This window comes from Mustela nigripes, chromosome 15, assembly GCF_022355385.1.
Source record: "Mustela nigripes isolate SB6536 chromosome 15, MUSNIG.SB6536, whole genome shotgun sequence".
Classification (NCBI taxonomy): domain Eukaryota; kingdom Metazoa; phylum Chordata; class Mammalia; order Carnivora; family Mustelidae; genus Mustela; species Mustela nigripes.
Window position 1 is genome coordinate 22,058,243 of NC_081571.1, and position 23,586 is coordinate 22,081,828.

A 23,586-nucleotide genomic window follows, 5' to 3' on the forward strand; every position below is an offset into this window, starting at 1 on the left:
TTTTTTTTTTTTTTTTTTAGATTATGGTACTTTTTAGATTATAAGAACTTGTTCTGCTTGGCTTATAAAGACAAACAAGTGCTGACATAAATTGAATTTTCATAAACTTACTAGAAAAAAAGAAAACTATGCCCCTAAAACTTTAAATTTACTGGACGTAAAATTCTTTTACAGAAAACACTAACTCGGTAACATTTTAAGAATCTAAGTTCACAGAATTGAGGTGAACTCTTTGGCAAGTGAGATGAGAGTGATATATTTTAAAACAGAGCTGTCTTTCTCTGATTCATCAGTGTTAAGTATGAGCAAATGTACATCTTATTTTACTTGGGTTGATTTCTTCTAAAAAAAAATATATATATGCATACATATATATATACACACATACATACAGTAACTGGTCAAATAAGCTACTATTATGCCTATATAATCCTATATATGAAAAATGTAAATGTAAATTCAACTCAACTAAATAATGGTTTTGATAAACTTTTCATATAAATAGAAATTATGTTTTATAGCACATCAATTTAAAGATAATCCCCAAGATCTCCACTTAAAGTGGATTACTCTAAGTAGAGCTAATTGATAATCACTGGATAACAACCTTAGGTAATTTCTAAGTTAGAATACCAAAACTTGGATTACAAAGCACAATATTGTTTACATATGTCTGCTTCTCATTTTTTAAATTATAGAGAGGGTATAACTTAAGTGAGTCACTTTCATGAACATGTTCATTTTTGCCACCTTAAGGAGATATAAAAGTGGTGTTTCTTGCAGTAGAAATTTCTGTCATGTGTGTTCATGAACTTCGTTAGTCTGCTAAAATACTTGTATGTGACAGTTCTTAATTATCCACATCCTCCCTCTTCCCAATTTTCTCTATGAAATGTAAGTTAGTTATCTCTGGTTAATCAGTTAAAATGGGTGGTTGAGATTATATTGGGGCAATGATGGAAACAAGATACAACTATTTTTGGGCTTTTGTTTTTAAAAGAGAAAATGGAGTAATTTTGTCTTAAAGCAAACTGTCTCAAACTTTTTCATCTTAGGATTCCTTTACAGTCTTAAAACTAATTTGAGGACACCAAAGAGCTTTGGTTTAAATAAGAAATTACCAACATTTATTGTATTTGAAATCAAAATGGAATTCTTAAAAAATACTGATTCAGGGCGCCTGGGTGGCTCAGTGGGTTAAAGCCTCTGCCTTCGGCTCAGGTCATGATCCCAGGGTCCTGGGATCAAGCCCCATATCGGGCTCTCTGCTCAGCAGGAAGCCTGCTTCCCTTACTCTCTCTCTCTGCCTGCCTCTCTGCCTACTTGTGATCTCTATCAAATAAATAAAATTAAAAAAAAATACTGATTCAGTTGAAAATAGCAATGAGGAATCCATTCTATTTTAATATAAATAACACATATTTGGTGAAAATTAACTGTATTTTCCAAGGTGACAAATTTGGATGAAAAAAATGGCCTTGTTTAACATTTCTGCAAGTCTTTCTAATGTCTGGCTTAAGAGAGACAGATACTCATCTCTTTCTGTATTTGTTCTGATACCACTCATCATGCAGTCTCTGGAAAATACCATTGTACATTTGTGAGAGACTATGCATGACAAAGGCACTTCTAAAGTAAAGTACAAATTTGTTCCAGAATATGAGAGAGAAAAATGAAGGACAAAACCTGGAAAGTGAATTTTATTTGCTTTGGTTTATAATACTCAAATCTGAAAAAAGAGCCATAAAATGCATTAAAATCTTGGCACAGTTCCCTCAGTTTTGATGGCTTGCTTCCTTGCTTCACTGATGAATGCCTCCGACTACAATGCAAAAGGATATTCTTCATCTTCTATAAAATCTGCCTCGCTAGCAAAGATTCTGTGTGTCACCACATTATTTTCAGAGCTCTATGTTGACTTGGTTAAAGTCCCAAAAACACCTTGGACAACTCTTAATGATTTTGCCTTCCTAGGCCATACCCTACATTTTGAAAAAATAAAATAAAATAATTAGGAGACTTTCTACACCTACAACTACCTTTGAGATTCCCTAGGGGGATCCTTGAGAATTGTAAAGATCTACTCCTCTGCCTTATAAAAAGAGAGATACTATAAATAACTCTTATTTGTTTGGCCTGTTGCTATTTTAAGAGTTTCGTGGGAAGAGTTAACAGATCAGAAGAGATGCTCGGCCTTCCCTAGGTCAAGTCAGTTTAGATAACAATTTATTTATTTATTTATTTTGAAGATTTTATTTATCTATTTGACAGAGAGAGATCACAAGTAGGCATAGAGGCAGGCAGAGAGAGAGAGAGAGAGAGAGAGAGAGAGGAGGAAGCAGGCTCCCCGCTGAGCAGAGAGCCCGATGCGGGACTCGATCCCAGGACCCTGAGATCATGACCTGAGCCAAAGGCAGCGGCTTAATCCACTGAGCCACCCAGGTGCCCCTAGATAACAATTTATTAATGTAAGTATTCCTGAAGTTGCATATTTTATGGGAAGACCCTGGAGGTTCATCAGAGTTCTCATTGTCTCTAATAAGCTTTCCCCTCCAGGCAAATACTGGATCAAAACTCTCAGGACATAGTTATGTAGGTTATCTCAATAGAGAATTTTATTCTTCTCCATTATGATTACTATTTGTCACAGTAAACAAACAAACAAACAAACCCCTCCCCCCAAAAACCAAACACCCAACCATTAAAGCCTTCATAATCTATATAGACAATTTCTGTTTTACTCTGAGGCTTGCCTGACGGCTTGGCTATAAGCTACAGGCCAGAAAGGATAATCTCAAGAGTTTCATGGAAAAGGGCTATATGTGCCAGGTATTTTAAAATATTGCTATTTCGAAAGAATAGACTCTCGGGCAAAGGCTACAGAGCTGACATTGCTTAGGTAATTTTTAAGCTGGGCTAGTGGACTGAATCAGGATTTCCTTAGATTTTTGGACTCTTCAAGTCTGGATGCAGATGGCTTCATGAATGCAGACTGCTAAACCAAGAACCAGCAGAACAAGAATTAATTATACAGGACTGGATGAACTAAAGAGGGAAATTTTACTGTGGTTATTTGTCTGGAATACTGTTGATGTTGTTTTAATGTTCTATTTTCTGGATATGGGAGGGTTCTTTTTATCCTACTCTTTATCCTATCTCTAACCTACAATCTTATAAACTCTGCTTTTATAAGCTAAACAGAAGCATTTAAAAATGATGTCCAGGTTTCAATGATTCCCCCAGAATTCGAAAAGTATTACTGAACCTGCTTAATTTTAATGGCAAGATAAAATTATTTCATGGGTTCAATTAGCATCTATCCACAGGATATGGTTGGGCAACCAAGCCCTTACCTAGATTGTCCTGTTAGAGAACGATGCTCATTTAATCAGATATGATTAGTCTCTTGAAATTAAGAAGCCAATGGCTACAAAGCTCTGCTAAAGAAAACTGGCCTAGTATCTGGTGTGCAGAGGCCTGGCCTCACAGGTGGTAAGGAAACTACCAGGAGCCTGGCAAATGTTGCAAACCTCAAGGAGTTCAACTAAGTTGTAAATGCTATGGTTGACCTAGGGCAGAACATATTTTGGGCTTGGTTTCCTAATCTTGGAATAGCAAATAAAAGAGCCTTTGAAAAGCACAATCCAGGGTTCCTTATAAACATTTCCAGGCAGAAGTTAATTTTGTGGGCTCAATAGTTGTTTAATAATTCTCTACGGGTCTATACTTGCAAAGCAAACCAAGGACCTACATGGTTAATTAACACTCTCATCGCATAATGTCAATAATTAGGCCAAACCTTAGGAGACCAACCTTCTTCTGTGATCAAGAATAATCTCTGAGATTATTAGGATGAAAGGAGAGGAGAGGGGAAGAACGATCATGTAGACCGTGAAAGACAGAAATAGGCAGAACAAAATACTGGTATCTTCAGCAGAGTATTAGGGGGCATCAGGCACACCTGTCTGGGTTATGATTCTCTAGGGGCCTGCATCTTGCAGTACCTTTAACTGTGCTACTTCATAACTCTGTAAATGTTAATTTGGTATTATTGCAAATTAATCCTTTCAGTGAAGAAGGAACGAATCCCCATGCCCTGCCCCTGCCATGGAGGAAGCCATTTGTAAATGTACCTACAAATTCATTTCTGTTTTCCTCTGCCTATGTGTATGTCTGCTCTTTGGATTTTCCTTTGAACTGGTTGTAACATCTTACTAGTTCCTTTATTAATTAATGACTTAATATAAAATCCTTGACAGGTACTCGTTAAAAAAAGAGTCTGTTGTCTTCCATCTCTCTTGGTTGTTATCTCACCTGTCTTAAAAAGTAGGGAGAGCCACCATTCTGACATTCATGGGCAAGAAGGAAAATCTACCTAGTTGAGCAGACTCATAACCCTGTGATTTGAACTACATTTCATTTGTTAAGGCATCTTGATACACATCAGTGATCTTGTAAAACCAAAATAAGCTACAGAAGGAAATGCTGTGCCACTCAGAGCTGGCAGCAACATTCAGCAACAAATACATAATTTATGGGACTCCAATATTGTTAATATTCCAACACAGAAGAGTGAAACACAGTGACGAACACTGGATTCCAAGCTTTGTAATAAAGCTGTTCAGGGCCTTCTTGATTTAGGGGTTCACGATGTAACCACCTTGAAGCTAAAAACGAGGTAAGGAAACAACATCTCCAAGTTCACAGATTAAGGGTTATAAAGAATAAAAGGTATGTTCTTCTTACATTCATGTTTCATCTGACATGAGTGCAGCATTTATACGAGAGAGCATTTCAAAACTGGTTATTATTTTACGGCTGAGATCTCCATGTATTGCTGCTGGAGCACAAAACCCTCACTTTTCACAATGCCCAGGATCTGCCGTCTCCAACGACTACACTTACTAAGGATGGCCTCCTTTCCTTACTCACTAGCCCTAGAGGGAACATACATCTATTAGACCTAGCTACATAATCTGGGGGGAGCTGATGAGGAATGCAAATACAAAGCCCCTTGCTAAAAATGTACTACTTATAAAACAAGATGGTGACAGCACATTAGCCCAAGCGTGAGGCCCCGTGGGACCTCGCAGGTAGCACACCCAGGGGGCCAGTCCTGTGTCTGATGCTTGCTCCGGAAAAAGGGTAGAGAAACCTTTCTTCTTTTTATAGAAACCGATTTTCAGACATAAGCTAACATCTGCCCAAATGTCAACTTGGGCTCTCTTCCACTCCCTAAGAGCAGGGGGGCTTAACTGTATAGCAGCTTTCATTTCTTTGATGGAGTGTTCTGGGTAACTTAGGGAAAAATCGAATCAGTTATGCATCTGCTCCCAGAGAACTTGCTCTCTTAGATTCAGAACTCCCATATTCGTAAGCCTCCCAAACGTCCAAGGATGAGTAAAGGCTCATGAGGAATCCACACATGAGGTCTCCCAGATAACTGATACCTGCAGTCATCTCACACCAAAGGGCCCCCAGAAGGATTTACCTCCTCAGGAATCCTGCCTCAGAGCACCCGTTCAAGGCTAGCAACATTTGGCTGTTTTCCTGGCTATGGTGGGAGTTCAGATTAGCCACGGTCCTTCTGTCCACTTGTCATTTCCCGAAAACACTGTACTGAGTTCATGCAGCTGTTTAGGGTAACCTCCGGATGCTGAGAACTAGGAGAACCCATTCATCTCCTAAGACCCAGATCAAGAGTGACTCCCCGCAAAGAGGCCTCCCATGTTACTGGCACACTGTCCCACCTTCACCCCATTCTCATGCATCTAGCCTGTTCCTTGTGTCTGTGACTGTTTCCACAGTCCCTCTTGAACCCAAAGTGCCTACTACAAAGTCTGGTATATAGATGGAGCTCAGTAAACAGCTGTTGAATGTATTATAGGGGGAGTAAGTACATGTGGCGGTATTTCCATTGTAAATGCTATATTCAGAGAGAAATAAGACTCCTATCCAAAAGCTTGATTTTCACAAAAGCTTGATTTTCTGTGAACAAGACTAATTTTAACTGGCACATACTAGCCCTTACTCTTGTGATTTTTTTTTTTTTTAAAGATTTTATTTGTTTATTTGAGACACAGGGAGTGAGAACACCGGGGGGAGGAGGGTCAGAGGGAGAGGGAGATGCAGATTCCCCACTAAGCAGAGAGCCTGATGCAGGGCTCGATCCCAGGACCCGGAGATCATGACCTGAGCCGAAGGCAGAGGCTTAACTGACTGAGCCCTTCAGGAGCCCTTCTGATTATTTTACATACATTCTATCATTTATGTTTTTTGACAATCTTTGCGGGTTTCTCTTTCCAGTATTATCCCTACTTTAGAGATGAGGAAACCAGGATCAGAGAGATGAAGAGTCCTGCCAAGATCTACATGGCCATTAGCAGAAGGGTGGACTCAAACACAGCCTGGCCCGGCTCAGAGGCCAGCGATTAGCAATCACATAGTATAGCATCTCCCCCTTGATAAGGTTCTCCTCTCAATGAAAACTGTCACTGCTAATTCTTCGATCAATTATGCATTTAGCTCACTTAGAAATGGAAAAGACATCTCTTCCCCTGGATCCTAATAATTCTCTAATGTTAACAATGAGAAATGCTCCTAAATCTGAGATTTGCAAAGAGCGAAAGCTTGCTTTCCTTCCCCAAACCAGAAGGATGAATGTGAGAATTCTATTTCCTTTCCTAACTTTACACACAATTTACCTAATAAATAGAGAGAGATCCAAATTCTCCCGATGGATATTTATTGATGAATAGCCCCTTTCCTCACCAAAAGGCTCTGAAGATGCTTGTAACAAGTCTTACACATGCTCAGAGTCGGAAGAGAAAAACCAAGAGTTGGGACTGTGGAAAATACCGAGGCCCTCTGCGCCAACAGCCGAGATGGTGACCACGTCCCATGTCACCTGTGGAATCCCAGTGTTGGTGAAGGGTTCCATCCCAAGAGACTACTCAGATCTTTACCTGTGCTTTAAATCAAGTTACCATTAAATTAAATTGCCACAAAGTCTTAGAAACCTAAGAAAAATACTGTTAGAAAGGAAAATTATGGTCATAAAGTTGGTCATGAAATGATAGGTATTATCTAAGAATAAAAAAGGACTAAAAAAGACAAAATATCATTATTAGACTTGACAAGGGTATGGGACAATAAATGTCCAGGTTTATGCTTCCATAATACCCATCCAACTGGTAATAGATACTTCAGAAACATAATGGTCCCTAAAACTGGAACCTTTTCTTTGCCTTTCCTTTCACAGAGCTAGCACATAACCATGTTCTACTTGCTGCAGGGCATAAAAACACCAAAATGTTTCAAATGCAGATAATACTGCATAGAAGTATACTTTCTTAGCTTTTTTCCCTTGGACTTGGAGACATTTTAGTTACTCTAGTGCTAAAGTTCTCTCTGCTTCAATGGGATTTTTAATGCACCAAATCAAATTACTTGTAGAACTTGTCATACTTCTGCTGCTAAAGAATGATGGAATGAAGCCACAGAACCCAGGACAGACCTGGGGAGCTGTCCCCCCCACATCATACTCGGATATTCCTACCAGAGGTGAAGGCATCTCCCCGCTGCTCTGGGGCGGGGGGTGTGTGTGTCTGGTCCGGTTGGCTTTGCCCAGTTCCCAAGCTCACCTCTTTGGTGCCTGATCTGGAATTCTAACCAGCTGTAGTCACCCTGGGGCGGGGGGAAGATGGGAAAATAAGGAATTGTAGGACAGCAAGGGACAGCCATGGGCCACAAGAAAAAACTCTTTTGGCCTCTCAAGTAGAAAGACAAAAGAGATCATGGAGCACAGACAGAGGGGAACATCTCTTAGTATTCGCTTCAGGACCCCAGTACCGAGCACAGGGCAGGACAGAGAGAAGGCTGTAAGGACCTTTTTCTGTTAGGACTGAACTAAGGTTTGGAAGACCTAAGCTACCAGCTGGGGGCTTTGGGGACTCAATATTCTCCAAAAGATGACATGTGGCTTCCCTTTTACATATCCAGGGTTCTTGCAAGATGACACTGAGGTATCTGTGTGTTTGCTGATGAAATACAATCACTGAACACCAATCCCATGGCCAATTTCCAGGACAAAGGAATGGTGGCTGTGAATGTGGCCCTGCGGCTCTCCTTCGTGCCTGCTGCCCTGGCCCTTTCCTTCTGGCACCTTCTGTGAGTCCCATTCTCCTATCATTAGCTCTGGAATCTTCCTCAGGCACTCAAACCCACTCTTAACAGGGTGACCCAATGGATGCTAAGGAAGTTCTTTTCTCCCAGCCGTGTGACACTGGGCAGCCCCTCCCAAGCTAAGGTCTGGTGGTGAGGAGCCCCTCACAGAGCTCCCTTTATTCCTCAGCTTGAGCTAAATAAAGCACCAGGCAAAGGCCTTTTGCCATTATTCCTGTTTAAAGCCAGTGCTGACCGGCGGCTCCTGATCTCACCAGCCTGCCATCCCCTGAAGTCCTAAGGGGGTGGATTATCAGGATGGACTCCCAAGTATGGTCTGTTCCAGTTTTGAAAAGGCCAGGTCTGTTTTCCTTAGAAACTGGAAGGCCTATCAGTTCCGGTTCTGGGACTGAGAGACTCTGTCTCAATTTTATAGCTTCTCCTTTTTTACCAAATGACAGGTACAACTTTTCCAGATCAAGAGTTTGCAGGAGGGCACTCAGCACACAGTGGTGCTGGTGTCAAACACTGTTACACTTTACTACCCCGTGGTTGGGTCATGCAAGGTTGCCTGCCGGCTTTATTAACCACTGTGCAAAAATAAAACTAGTTATGAGCTAATCTGAATGAGCCCAACAAATATTACTGATCTTCATTCAAAACTGGCCTTTTATTTCTGAGAGCCTGAGGTGACAGGAATTATTGGCAGATTGGAGAATAACTATTATTAAATAGGACTGTGTTTGCCTTCTCTTTCTCTTCATTTACATGGATGATGTCAACCCTTTCACACAATACTGATGCATGGCCCCTTGTCATGGAGACAAATACAAGGGAACGATTCCTCTAATGAGCTGATGACGAGCTCTGAGTGGCCCCACAAGCCAGACAAGGCCCCAGACAACCGGTCTATTTTCTCATGTGGGAAAGAAGCTACTTCTCGAACACTAAATTCTAACACTAAGATAATTATTTGTGAGGAGGCCCTCCAAAATCGAATCCGTTCATAACTAATAATCCCAACTATAGATGTAACTACTTAGGAGAACATTTTAAAATCAGCATTTCTGGGTAGATTTACAGAAAGAGCTAATGTTGCTTAAAACTAGTCTGTTTGCTGGAGCCTTTGTTTATGGCTGTTGAGAGTTGCTCTTAACATCACTGTAAAAACTTTACAAGTTAAAAACAATTCCGATTAGCTTTAGAGCTCAAAAGCAGATCTCCTGTTCTTTTCTGCACATGACCCTGCTTTGCCCCCAGGACCAGCGGGCAGCACAGGGTAGGGTAGGTCAGAGTGTGGCCTGAGGGCCAGGAGGAGAGCTGCCCGGGAGGACCGGGACAGCACAGACACCTGCAGTTCCAGACCGGTGGCTGGAATCTCCAAAGACACAGTCCAAGAGTCTACATTTTAACAAATTCCTTTGTGCTCCTTTGCACACTGCAAAGTTTGAGAATGGCTCCAAGGAAAGGCAAAGCTTTCTTTGTTTTTCTGCTCAGCCCTATGAAATCCGCCCCTCAAGGAAGAAGAGCCTGATTTGAATAAAGGTGAAACCTCCATCAGTATTTGGTGAAGCACCAAACATATAGTGTGAGGATATTATTTCTCCCCTTTTCCTTATGCTGCCAGGAATCCTGCCACATTTGAACTCAATTACTGAAATTCCATACGCCTTCCTGGCTTATATTTTTTAAGTTCTTTTTCCTCACATTCTTAAATTTTTATCCATAAGTCTCCCTGGTTCTCATTTCTCCTTTTTATTTCTTGGCTGCCATTATTTTATTTTATGGTTTTTGCAAGCACTCACAAATCCTCCGTGGAATTAAATGAGGAATAAATAAATAAACATACCTAGGCACAGATATAATTCCAAGGGGTCATTTCTTTTGTTCCTGCAATGTTTCTTCCCACGCTAAGATCCTGCCACAGACACTGGACCACACGCCTCTGTCTTAGCTTTCCACTGGGAATCTTTTCTCTGAGTTTTTTTGTTTTTGAAAATTTTATTTATTTGACAGAGAGACACAGCAAGAGGGGAACACAAGCAGGGGGAAGTGGGAGAAGGAGAAGCAGGCTTCATGCCAAGCAGGGAGCCTGATGTGGGGCTTGATCCCATGATCCTGGGATCATGACCTGAGCCACGGGCAGATGCTTAACAACTGAGCCACCCAAGCACCCCTGAGTTTGTTAATAAAAGCACCAGCAATGGGTTAAGCCTCTGCCTTCGGCTCAGGTCATGATCTCAGGGTCCTGGAACTGAGTCCCGCATCGGGCTCTCTGGTTGGCAGGGAGCCTGCTTCCTCCTCTCTCTCTGTTTGCCTCTCTGCCTACTTGTGATCTCTCTCTGTTGAATAAATAAATAAAATCTTAAAAAAAAAAAAAAAAAAGCACCAGCAGCCTTACTTGTGTCCTTGGAGCTCGATGGCCGTTCCTTTTCTCCCACCAATGTCCCACATGATGACAGAGTGATCTGAGCTGCCAGAGAACAACACCCGCTGGACAGGGTCCCAACAGAGAGCAGTCACCCCACCTGTGAGGACAGACACAGCTGGACGTTAGTCACAAAGCAACAGTATTATGCACCAATAAATGTGAATGCAAAGGAGTGAGGATCTAGTGCAGTTCTTCTCCTTATGGAACAAATAAGTCCCTGAAGTGAAAAAACAAAAAACAAAAAAAAAAAACAAAAAAACTGGATCCTGGAATAAAAGTCCTGCCCTTTCAGCATTTTCCCCCCACATTTAACATACCATAAGATCAATTACTATAAAAACCAAAAGAAAATGAAAAAGGCAGCTAATTGTCAGAAAGAGATGTTATTCAAAGAGCAGAAAATATCACACTACTTGGAAACATTAACTGTATTTTCTTAACTTCTAACTACCGCCCCACTGACAGTAACAGGCAAGAAGTGAACAGAGTTTTAAAAAGCTAGACTGAATTTTCTTATTCTCGAAAACAGATACAATTAGACCACAACACCAAAATTTAAAATTTATTTTCTCTCTGTGGGAATTGAAGGTTACAGATTCTAGGTTCATCGTTTATATCCTGAAGTGTCCATTTCCTCGACTGTAAAATGGGGATCACGGCGATACATCTCAACATCTACATACAACTACTACTATTATTAATGATGCTATGGACCTAGCCCCCGCCTGCCTCACAGAGGTGTGGTGATAATCAGGTTGGATCAGTTCTATAGGACCCCTCTGTAAACCACAGTGTGCAGTACACATGTTGGTTATTAGCTACTGGTGTGGCTATAAAATATTATGACAGATCTTTCTCTCTGGTAGTCCCTTTATGAATCAAACCCCTGCACGATGAGAACAATATTAACTTTTTCCATTTAGGATGAGCCCAAAGCCTATAAATGCTTAAGAATGGGAGAAATACTCATTTTTTACATGAGTGAAAAATATTATATTCTGAAAAGAACATAAAATAGCATCTTGTTTATGAGAACCTGACATTTTTCTTATTTAGATGATCAATTTGTTCTAACAAAGTGCTGCACTTTAAAAGCTTTTAGGAAAGTTTCTTTTACATAATATTCTCAGAAGGATTTTCTTTCTTTTTTTTTTTAAGATCAAAGGCAGGGAGGGAAGTCCCACTATTCTGGCTTGTGGCTCATCGCTTCTCGCCATACCTGCACAACATCCTCCTGTCCATGTACAAGTAAACAGCAACCCCCCCCCCCACCCCGGCCAAATCTAAGCAGTCTGCCCCCTGCCGCCACCTAACAGCACTGAGCAGCATGGCTAGTGGCACACAGGCTCTAGTGTGGTCTCCTGAATGAATGAAGGAGCAGAGGAATGAAAATACAAACATTTTTTTTTTAATCCACAATTCTCGTTATTTGGAACTCCTCTACCAGACTTACTAACCCTTCCAAGTTAAATACTGTTCCTCCTTTTGTGCACCAACGCTTCTTCGTTCCCTGCTGTTCCACTCCACGATTACCACATTCTGGGGTTTTAAGTACCCATGGACAACTGTGGTCCTGAAGCAGCTCATCCTTCTTCCACAGGAATCTCAGAAGACCAGCAGTGGCCTAACACTGTGTCACGGAGCCTACGTCATGCACCTCACACCCTCCCATCATGCAGGTCCCAGATCAGCTCACATCATCCCAAGAAGGGTGAGTGCAGTACAATAAAGAGACCTCATTCATATAACTTGTATTACAGGAGATTTAAACACAGTATGTCCAGGGCTCCGTATTGTCTGTAGTTTCAGGCATCCACTGGGGGTTCCTGAATTTGTCCCTTACAGATTGGGGAGGGGAAGGGAAACTATGCTATAACTTTTTTTTTTTTTAAACATTCTTCAGTATTTGACAGTGTAATACACTTCAAGATGTTCTATCCTGTAACACACGTTATTTATTCCCACACAGTACCCAAGTAACTTACTTGGTTAAATATCCGTGGCAGAGTTAGCCAGCTGTCTAGCTTGAGACCCACTCCCCAGCCATGAATGGACTGCTCCATGGAAAGGTGCTCTCCTGCAGGGACCATATTTATGGGCCCTCTTGTATCTAGGGGGCGTGTCACCAGATCTGAGAAACTGAACCCAAAAAGTAATCTGTGTTCCTTCCAGGCCAAGGGGGTTAAGATGTCCCTTTTTCACTTTCTCTTCGTACCTATGTCTCAAGGACTCTAAGACTCAGGGCATGGAGAAACCACATTCTAGAAGAAGCCAGAGTCCCTGAATTACCATATGGAAGAGAGACATAATTCAAAAACACCTGCACTGGGTTGTAATGCAAGCATGAAATAAGGTGCTGCATTAAGCCATTGAAATGTTAGAAATTGTTTATTAGTGCAGTTAGCATTAACTATTAAATGCCATCTATTTATTGGGATATACAATGAGACTGGCCTAAGGGGCACCCGGGTGGCTCAGTCAGTTAAGCAGCCAACTCTCAATTTCAGCTCAAGTCACGATCTCAGGGCCGTGAGATTGAGCCCCACGCAGGGCTCCTCACTCAACAAGCAGTCTGCTTGAGAGTCTCTCCCTTTCCCTCTGACCCTCCCCCTGCTTTGTGTCCCCTCCCTCTAAAATGAATAAATAGATCTTTAAAAAAAAAAATTAAGGCTGGCCCAAGAGGAAGGTGAGAGTCACCACAGGCTTCATAAGTCAGGAAATAAAAAAAAGTTACCGGTATGGACTGTTAACACTGATGCATAGTACTTAGACAGAATTGGAGAGGACCCCGGTTGGAAAACCAGTGTACCAACCAAAGCAATCTATTGTACACTCTGAATTGTTTTTTTCCAAAAGTGTATCTGAAGTCTAAGCACTTCTCACCACCTTAACTACTACCATCCTTGCATGAACCACTACCAAAATTCTTGGCCTAGAAAATGGAAAAGCATGACACGTATTTTCATGGAACGCCTATGGGGGCAAAAGGCACTCTCAGACATTGCTAATGAGACTGCAAACTAGCACATCAGGGAAGGCCACGTACAACAAACAACACCTGCACTTGGCTTTTAATCCAGCAATCTCACTCCCAGGAATTTATCTTGAAGATACTGTCCCCATCCCCACGGAGTAATAAGAAGATACACATGCAAAAGGAGAATGCTCACAGAAGACAGTGGGTGAGTGGACTATGGTGTACTCGCTCAGTGTTCTGCAGCTAGGAGAAACGATGAACAAGATCACTTAGGAGGACAGCAAGGGATTTCCAGGATACACTGCAAAGTGAAAAAGGCAAAGCACCAAAAAAATAGCTACATTGTGCTACCTTTCATCTAAGAAAAAACTGCTAATAAGAAATGAATGAGCTCAGCTACCTTCAGCAGGTGCACAGGAATAGCAATGGAGAGGGGATGAAGCAAAGTGGCACTTTTCTGAGTATATTTTTTTGGTTTGGTTCTGTATTTTGGGACCATATTAATGTTTCACATACTCAAAAATAAGTAAATAAAATCAACAAGGGGTATGTTTGGTGGGGGGGTAGGGTATGGACCCAAAATAGAATATGAACAGAAACTAGTGAACCTAACTGTATAACAAATGAATGATGCAACCACAATGAAGCGGGGCAGGGGGAGAACTGACAAAAGTTCTTTGGAAAACAGCAATTGGACAATACAGCCTAAGGCAAAATATAAGATTTGTACACAAACATAGTACTTTAGTTAGTAGGTCTGTATATGGGTTATGTAGGTCAGCAATTCTGCAGCTATTCCATGTTTATTTTAGGACTGAGCAAGTAAATACATGGAGGATAACGAGAGCTGAGTTTCTCACTATCATCATAGCTACAGCTGTTGGGGCGGGGGGGAGGTTAGAATAAACTCTTTGGTGTTACAATGGAATTGGAAGCATCGGTATGAACTCACGTGTGTGTACACACACACAAACACAGAACACACAGAAATAGTTAGAGATGTGTGGGGACACACATACATTTCCTAGCTCTGTCTACCGAGAGGGCCTAGAAGCTACGATCACCCCACCAACAGGTGCATACAGAGCACCCAGATTCTGGCTTCTATATATTATCTTTTCTTCAATGAAAGAAACAATGGCTGAATGGATAGTTAATTCTAGGACTGAGGCACAGAGTATGCAAGATGAGCCAGGAACATCATGTGGTATCAGAAAGTGAAGAGGGGGCGCCTGGGTGGCTCAGTTGGTTAAGCATCTACCTTTGGCTCAGGTTCCTGGGATCGAGTCCCTGCATCAGGCTCCTTGCTTCTCCCTCTGCTCCTCTCCCCTACTTGTGATCTCTCTCTCTCTCATGCTCTCTCAAATAAATAAAATCTTAAAAAAAAAAAAAAAAAGTGAAGGGACAGTCAAAAAGTCACAAAAGCCAGCATGAAGAAGCCATTGGTCAAATCCGGGACAATTTGAGCAAGAAAGTAAGTTGAGTGGTAGTAACAAATTCTCACACATAGAAATAATTAAGAACTCGTGAGCCATATTGGTATAAACAATGGGAAAAAAAACAAATAAATATGGGGGAGAAGTAAAGTATTTCCTTATAAAAAAATTCCAACCAAAACTGTAGAAGAGATAATGACTAGAAAAAGCACAATCTGGCAAACACCAGAGTCATAACTGTTTCTAGTAAGAGTCATCAATGGAGTCTCAGTGGAGACTCCAGTAAAATTACTGGACAGAAATATGATGAGAAACAGTATTTATACAGTTTCAAAATACTTCCTCGTAAAATACTTCTGAATTACAAAGGCTGACTAAAGTGGAGAAACTTGGCAGACACTACCTTAACCAAATGATCAACATTAACATCACCAGAAACAGGATAAATCAGTATCATGTGCCTCTTGACACAATCCACTGAGAAGGACATAACATCACTTCCATAGTATTCTTATAAAAAATGCATCACCTGAATTTAACCATGAGGAAACAACTGACAAACTCAACTGGAAGGACATTCTGGCTAGTACTTAAAAACGCCAAGGTCATGAAAGACAAAGGAAGACCAAAGAGCTGTCTCACGTTGAACGAAACCAAGGCCATGTTACCACCGAACCCAAGTGGTCCTGGATCAGCATGTGAACACCCCAAGGGCTCAGGGTCTTCCACTGCGCTTCAGTTAAGAGTTGAAAAAATGGCAGAAAAAGCTTCAAGATGGGGAGGAGGAGGGGACTGGGGAGAACAACAAATAACTCCTGAGGTCCGTCCCAGCTCTAGGTACATGTCCTAACAATGGTGTCTCTTGGAGGCTGGGGTATAAAGCACAAACCAGAGTGCTCAGTGCAAATCAGTGCAACCGGCATGTACTCTGCATCTTCCACAAGGCAGACACCAGGTTAAGTTCCATGGATATAATCAAATAAAGACTCAGATCCTACTTCAACATAAACGGAGCCTAAGAACGTGGGATTAGTCTGGAGAACAAGAAGGGCATGCATGCTGTGTTTGGTGGGGCATTCTCTCACGGAACACGGGGCTACTCCCTCTGCCTGGAGTGCCCGACTTACCTTTGATCACTCAAGTAACCCTTTTCTTTCTTCAAGGTGGAGCTCAGGCGCTGCTACAGGAAGCCTTCCCCAACACTCTCAATTCAAGTGAGGTTCCCACTGCTGTGTGTGTTTCTATCCTCAAACTCATCCACTGCATTGGAACATTATCAGATATATATCTCCCACAGGAGACTTTACATTCTGTATCTTAGTATTCAAGCAGTACCCAGTGCCTGGTACACAGTAGGTGCTTAATAAATGTTTACGCACCTGCCTGTGAGTTGCATGGCAGAGAGTAATGGGAGACAATAAAGAAGATTAATAAGCCATCACTGCAGAGGCGTCTGGCAGAGCCCCGGGATGGGGGCCAATGGGAAGGCAGCACACGGAGTCATGTGTGGGGCAGTGGAGGGCACAGAGGACTGGAGAGGAGAGCTGCTGACAGAATGGCCTCTTCCTTCCCAGGAGAGTGTTCCAGCAGCCCTCAGCTGATACCTTCCTGAACAGTCCTTACAGATGCTTCGGGCAGCACAGAAAGGCAACCCCCGCCAGCGAGCCTGCATTCCATAGCAGCGCAGACCTGCATCTTGGCACAGTCCTCACCCACAGTGTCCTCCTTGCTCTCCATATATAGGTCGGAGAACAACAGTGAGGGGCTACGGTGGGTGTGGGTTTCTGGATTTATGATATTTCAAATCACAAACATCATTTCTTCTATTTCATTTTACTTCCCTTCAGATTCCTCCATCTTTCTGCTCCCCCTCATTTCGTGGTGTCTTTTACCTACCTTTGACCTGCATAATATAGGACTGCTAAAGCAGTTTCCAACAGAAATGAATTTACTCTTAAAAATAAATGTTTTTGTCATAATAAAATTTTCTATTTTCTCATAAATGAAAAATTACATAATATCCCAACACACGGATGTACCTTATTTCACTTACTGTTACATTTTTTCCCAACTTTTAATTATTATAAATTTTGCTAAGATGAACATTTTTATTTGTAAATCTTTGATCATGTTCCTATTTAGTTAGAAGAGATTCCCAAACACGCACCAGATCAAAGAATAGGAAAACTTTTAGAAATTTAATACGTGTCACAAAAACGCACAGTGAACTCATTTTTTAGAGGCTTTTACAATGTATCTTGCAAAAGCTAGAGAGACTATGTGAAGTGTTGCCAAGTTGGGGCTGGAAATGGCTGGGTCTGTCCTTACTGGTGTGACGGGGCACTTTGCCCAGAGCGTGCCATCCCACCTACAAGGTGAAGAAAGTGTGCGGGCTTCCTGTGACGACAGGAGAGCGAGGAAGCAAGTCCCCAGAACACAAGGTCTCTTGAATTAAATCTCTGACCTTTCAGCTGCTGCATTTTGCTGAAGCGAAGAGGCTGCTGTAAAGCTAAACATGCTCTACCTGCAGGCGACCCCTTGCTCCCGAAATCCACCAACAGACATGCTGCTGTCTCCTTGCCGCCTCCCCAGGGGCATCTCCAAGCACTGGGATCTCTTTCTCCCCAGACCGCTCGAACCTCCAGTGCTCCTGGTGTCAGCAAACAGCATCACCATCCACCCAAATGCTCCCAACAGAAACCCAGGATGCCCCACCCAAAAGCCAAGTGCCACTTGATCTCCTAAAAAGGCCTCCCGCCACGCCCACGGCCATCCTCCCAGTCCAAACAAGTGGGGCTCTGGCAGCAGCCATCCTTCAAAATGATCTCTGCACATCCATTCTCGTCCCTCCGCAATCCAGTGCCACCGCTGCCACACTGACTTGTTAGAATGGAAAGCAGGCCGCCGCCCTGCTCATACTTCATCACTGATGTGTGATGTGTGATGTCGTGTGATCATCACTGATGATCTCTGATTGTTCTCAGGCACTGTGAGAACAATGGCCGTCGTTCTTCACTCACATCGCCTGGGAGTTCAACCTCTATTCCTCGCCTCTGGCTTTCCACACCACCCACAGGTGGCCATACGGCTGCTCACACTTGCCCACTCCCTTCCAAATACCTGTTTCACACACCTGGGGCCTATTATGATCTCATCCCCTGGGTAACTCCTCTTTTTCCTTAAGGTTTCATTCAAACACCACTTCCCTGGAAATCTCCCATTAGCGCCCTGGAGAGGGAAGCCCTCTTCTTCTTTGCTTCCGAAGCAGCCTCTGAGGGCACTGGGGCATCGCGATACTTGCTGCACTCATAACCTTTTGAGGAACTACCTGTGTTTACTGGTTTAATGATCGCATTCCACGACTGCAAGCTGAGTAGGCAAGCATTATGTTTGTCTGATCCACCCCTCTTTCCCAGCACTCATCACGCGGAGGGCTAACGATGCAAATCTGCGTCTACTAGATGGGAAAGCCTTCACCATAAACAAAAATCAAGTTTTCAGCTTAATGATTTGAACTTGAGTATTGGCAATGAACTATACCTGTCTTTGTTTCAGTTATTTTTGTTATAGTTACACTGTAACTTTCAATAATTTCCCTAATAGTCAATGAACAAGTCTGTGTTTAATTTTTTGTTAAACAGTGTGCTTTGACAAGTTCTATTCAACCCCTTCTGTTTTTAGTACATTCATACTTATCAAAATAACCCTTAGACATAAAAGAAAAAAGTTACTTTACTAATACTATGGATTTCCAACGGTTAAAATCTGATTCTCCCATCTGCCTTTGTTCAAGTCAGTAGGACTTTTTGGTAGAAGTATTTTCTGATTTCTGCAGAAATAGCAAAGAACTATGATACCTAGCATTTAGTTCCAGAAATAAAACCAACAGAGGGAGCAAAGGAACATAAAACTAGTTTCCTAGGTCCCCATGGATTAGTAAATGCTATGTTGGCCTGTGGTATTAGGCCAATGCCATCTCTAACCCACATTTTTATATGACCTTCTGTGATGGATGAATGGTTAGGACTCTGTATACATACCAGCCTGCGTGTTTCTGAGTTTGGATCTGGACTGATAAGACCCCCAATATCATTCTTTAATGGATCTGGGTTCATCTTAAAGTCTTTGTTTTGGGGGTAAGGGAATGAGATTAATCCTTACAAAACCCCTTTTCCCAGAGTTTGGGACCTCTCAGGGCCCAGGATGGGCTGAATGGAGAGGAGGAGCTCAACAATATGTCTGCATCATCAAGGAATCTCATAGACATCCCTGCTCTGGCTACAGATGAACGAGCTGTGCTATAGCCAGACTGGCGGTGGGTGCAAACCAGTGTCTATGGATAACAGTAGTAAGCTGACTATGTGACCTGCTACATTTGCCCTCCTGTTAATTAGCAACGTTCCTGGGCCACATCTGGTCTTCCTCAAAGATACTTCATGATAAAGTCATAAAAGAATGCTTTAAACTCTGAGAAAGGTAAGGCATAATGCCAAGTTGACATTTTATTATTCGGACTAACCCAGAAGACAGGAAACCCTCGGGCCACTTTTGGATCCCCACGCAACAGTAAGAAACAGCTACACCCCTTTTCTGGCCTAGAGGCAGCAACAGGGAGCTCAGAGCACCACCACTCTCAGCCATACAGTGAATGGCTGCCTACCAAGGAGCCAGGCTGGAAGCCGCCTCTGACTAAACCAAGTCTGGGAACTACCCAGTCAGGTCATCGGCATGCCGAACTCAGAACCAAAATTTCACCTTGGGCCCATCCACTCCTGGCTTTCCCTGCCACATTCGGAGGGGCAGTTTCCTACTAGCTTTCCAATTATGTTCTCTATTCTGCTGCCAGAACAATCTTTTAAATTCTGACCAGGTTAACATCTTTGCCTAAAACTCTTTTACAGTTTCGCATTGACGTCAGGCTACTGCCTCAGTGATCCAAATGGACTCTCGCTACCTTTCTGGCGGCCCGCCACCTCAGACTCAGTATGCCAGCCAAAAGGAGTTACTGAAGTTCCCAGGAGAGCACACTCTTGCCGATCTCCATGCCTTGGACGACACTGGTTTTCTCCGCCTGGAGTGCTCGCCTCACTTCTTTTTCATGAACTCAACGCTCATTCCTTCCCAAATATCTGAGGTTAAGCAACACCTCTGCTGAGAAGGCCTTCCTGACAGACTCCCAAACCTGTCTGAACTAAGTGCTCATTCTGTGTTCCTGGAAGTGCCCTGTATCGGCTTCCCCCTGCCTCTGCCGCCCTGTCACTTTTTGGTTCCTGTCTCTCACCGGGCTGTAAAGAATCTGAGGAAATAACTGTACCTTTTATTTCTACGATAGGGAGTAGTGGCTGCGATCAAGTAGGGAGAGCAATGCGTGTAAAGAGACCAGGGTCCAGGGCAGAACTCATCAAAAAAGATCACTAAGAACAGTCAGAGAAGGGGAAGAAAACTGGGAGAGACTGTGTCATGGAAGCCAAAGGGAGGGCCGTTACAAGCAAGAAGGAAGGGCCACGATGTTTAACGCTGCAGAAGGTTAAGTATGATATGGTTTAAAAACACGTCCACTGGATACAGCAACCAGTGGGTCACCAGCCACCTTGGGGACAGCAGTGTCAGAGGAGCGAGAGACAAGCCAAACTGCAGATGGGTGGAAGGCAAATGAGAGGTGAAGAATTTGAAGCAGCCGGAAAATGACATTCTTTGAAGAAGCCTTGTTGTTTGCCACCACATGAAGACGTCATGCCAAGTGAAAGAAGCCAGTCACAAAACCACGCAACCTGCAGGATGCCTGTGAGGCACCCAGAGCAGGCAAATCCATAGAGACAGAAGGTAGAATGGTGGCTGCCAGGGGCTGGGGGTGGGGGCATGGGAGTTAGTGTTTAATGGGGTCAGAGCTGCAGTTTTATAAGACAGAAAATGTTATATAGATGTTGTATGAATGTCCTTAATGCCGCTGAGCTGCAAGCTTAAAAATGATGAAAACGGTGAGTTTTCGATTATGTACATTTTACCGTAATTAAAAAAAAAAAGAAAAGAAAAAAGCAGCACAGCTGTTACAAAAACTGCCTCAACAGGATACAGGATTGAGAGGGTTCTGTTGGTTGAAGAGAAAGCCAAAACATTTAAGCAAGTTAAGACACTGAGAAGAATGAGTGAGTCAAAGGGAGACAAAGGGAAGAGTTTTTGATGTGGAGACCCCAGGAGAATCGGCCCCGGGCCAGAGGACAGGAGACTCCTCAGTGAGGCAGGAGGGCCCGAGATGAGGAAGGGGTAGAGGAAGTGTGTTTACTGGGGAGGAATATAGGGCAAGCAAGAAAAAAAATGTTTTAAAAAAAGATTTATTTATTTGAGAGAGAGTGTGAGAGCACACAGGGGTATGGGGGGGGTTGGGCAGAACGGGACACAGAGAGAGAAATCTCAAGCACTGAGCGAGGAGCTGGGGCTCGATTCCAAATCATGACCAGATCTAGAGTTGGATGTTTAGCTGACTGAGCCACCCAGGCGCTCTGAAGAACATTTCTGAAGCTTCTATCTGATCACCTCTATTCTTCCTTGAAGGAGGAGCTGGGGGAGGGGGCAGGGGCTCAGGGAGAGCAGTGAAGGTCTGGAGAAGTCCCGGGGAGTATGGAGGGACTGTGGAGGGGCTGTGTGGAGGGACTGAGGTGGCACTGGCAGGTGGACTGGAATGCTGAATGGGCAGTGGTAATGGTGGCCTGAGGCTTACGTGCAACTTGCCGCAGCCCCACGGGGACAGTGTGAATGGGGCACTTGTCTTTCCAGGAAGCACCAGGGCACCTGAACCAAGAGCACTAGGCGGCTCGTGGCTGAAGTGACACCCCTCTGGAAAGCAAGAGAGGATGGGGCGCAGACATGGGGGAATGAGGGACTGAAGACTGACTGGTTAACACCGACAAGAGCAAATGGGGCCAGAGGCAGAGTTTACAAAAGCTAAAGATTAGAAGACTGAGTCAGCAGTGAAACAAAGAAGTTTAAGGTTCCTGTGGTGGGAACAGTTCTGGGTCCCTATCAGGCCAGGCTTACCCAAGGTATAGGTGGCTAAAAAGAGAAACCCAATCAGGAAAGACCTGGGTCCTATCCACAGTAGATGCTTCTATGTGTTGTTCTTCCCAGAAAACAAAGATAGTTAAATTTATCTTTTAGGACTCTTTTCCCCTGGATTCAATTTCTTCTTTATGCATTCCTTTTTTTCCCCCTGAGGAAATCCCTTATGATAGGTACTGTCCCATTTTACATCCCTATTCACCTACTTGTATTCTTATATGCCATCTAAACTCAGTATGAACCTTATTCTGTACTAAATCATAAGTTGGTAATCTGCAGGAGACATAAAAAGCCCATTAAGAACCATGAAAATAGGCAGTGACTCATTTCCCAGGGTCAACATCACATATTAAAAATACTAGTAAAAACGAATTATTATTGGGGCACCTGGGTGGCTCAGTGGGTTAAAGCCTCTGCCTTTGGCTCAGGTCATGATCCCAGGGTCCTGGGATCCAGCCCCACATTAAGCTCTCCGCTCGGCAGGGAGCCTGCTTCCTCCTCTCTCTCTGCCTGCTTCTCTGCCTATTTGTGATCTCTGTCTGTCAAATAAATAAATAAAATCTTTAAAAACAAAAAACAAAAAACCTGAATCATTATCAACTATTCAAGTGTTTCAGAGGCTAAGCATGGATTATTTTATATTACCTTGCTTACATGATCCTGAGATCCTGATTCTCTCCCCAACAAACAAATCCTAAATAAAAGAAGAGCCCAGAAGTCGTCAAAAAGGAACCTGTACCTTTTTATGTAGCCTAGATACACAATGAACATATTTTTTTATTTCACTTGTCTTAGAAGTGGGGGAGTCTGTCTTGTACACCATCTTCTCGCTCCAAGGATGGAAAGGACAAACTGAGGCAGCTATCTTTTCAGCCTTCGGGGTTTGTGCAGTCGCCACATGGCCTTAAACAATGTCTCATCAACATACGCCAACACTAGCTTTCTCCAGTGCGACAGGACACAGAACCAAATCACCAACAGGTCTGAAACAGACTGGCTCCTTTTTTGTGTGTGCACTGAAAATTGTGGAAAATTTCTGACACTGTATCTTACTGAACCATTCTGAAATCAGTTAAATGTATCATTCCTATCTGAGCACACTGTACTCTGTCACTTTCACAACATGGCAACCGAACGCCAGAACAGGCGGCCGGTGATATGTCACCGTGAGTGCAGCACGTGGAGATACGGCTTGCAGTCCTACCTGTGTGTCCTCTGAATGTTGTAACCAGGGTGCAACTGTCTTGCTCCAGTTTGAGGATGGTTACTTGGCCTGATTGGTCACCAATAAACACATGCCGGGTTTCAACATCAAATCTATCATGGAAACATTAAGGATCGTTTCTCAAAATTGAGTGGAGGAATTTAAGTACGCACATACATACATACATACATAAACCCAAGAAACATGTGAATCCCATATTTAGAAAGCTTGGATGTTAAACACTAAAAGATACAAAAGTAGACACAATGAAGTAAAAGATGCATATTATGGGACAGTAAGACATCACATGGTAATGTCA

At 42.9% G+C, this 23,586-nt stretch overlaps 1 protein-coding gene across 4 annotated transcripts in view; it reads right to left on the reverse strand.

Annotated features, from left to right (window-relative positions):
* Positions 1-23,586, reverse strand: part of WDFY2 (WD repeat and FYVE domain containing 2) — a 182,004-nt gene that overhangs the window by 16,382 nt on the left and 142,036 nt on the right. For 3 of the 4 annotated variants that reach the window (XM_059378346.1, XM_059378349.1, XM_059378347.1), the window contains exons 6-7: positions 23,268-23,380; positions 10,565-10,691 (exon numbers count right to left, since the gene is read on the reverse strand). In XM_059378346.1, coding sequence (XP_059234329.1) covers positions 10,565-10,691; positions 23,268-23,380 — 240 coding nt within the window. Of the gene's footprint in view, positions 1-10,564; positions 10,692-22,708; positions 22,758-23,267; positions 23,381-23,586 lie in introns of those variants that run through there. The other variant, XM_059378348.1, reaches the window with a different exon arrangement.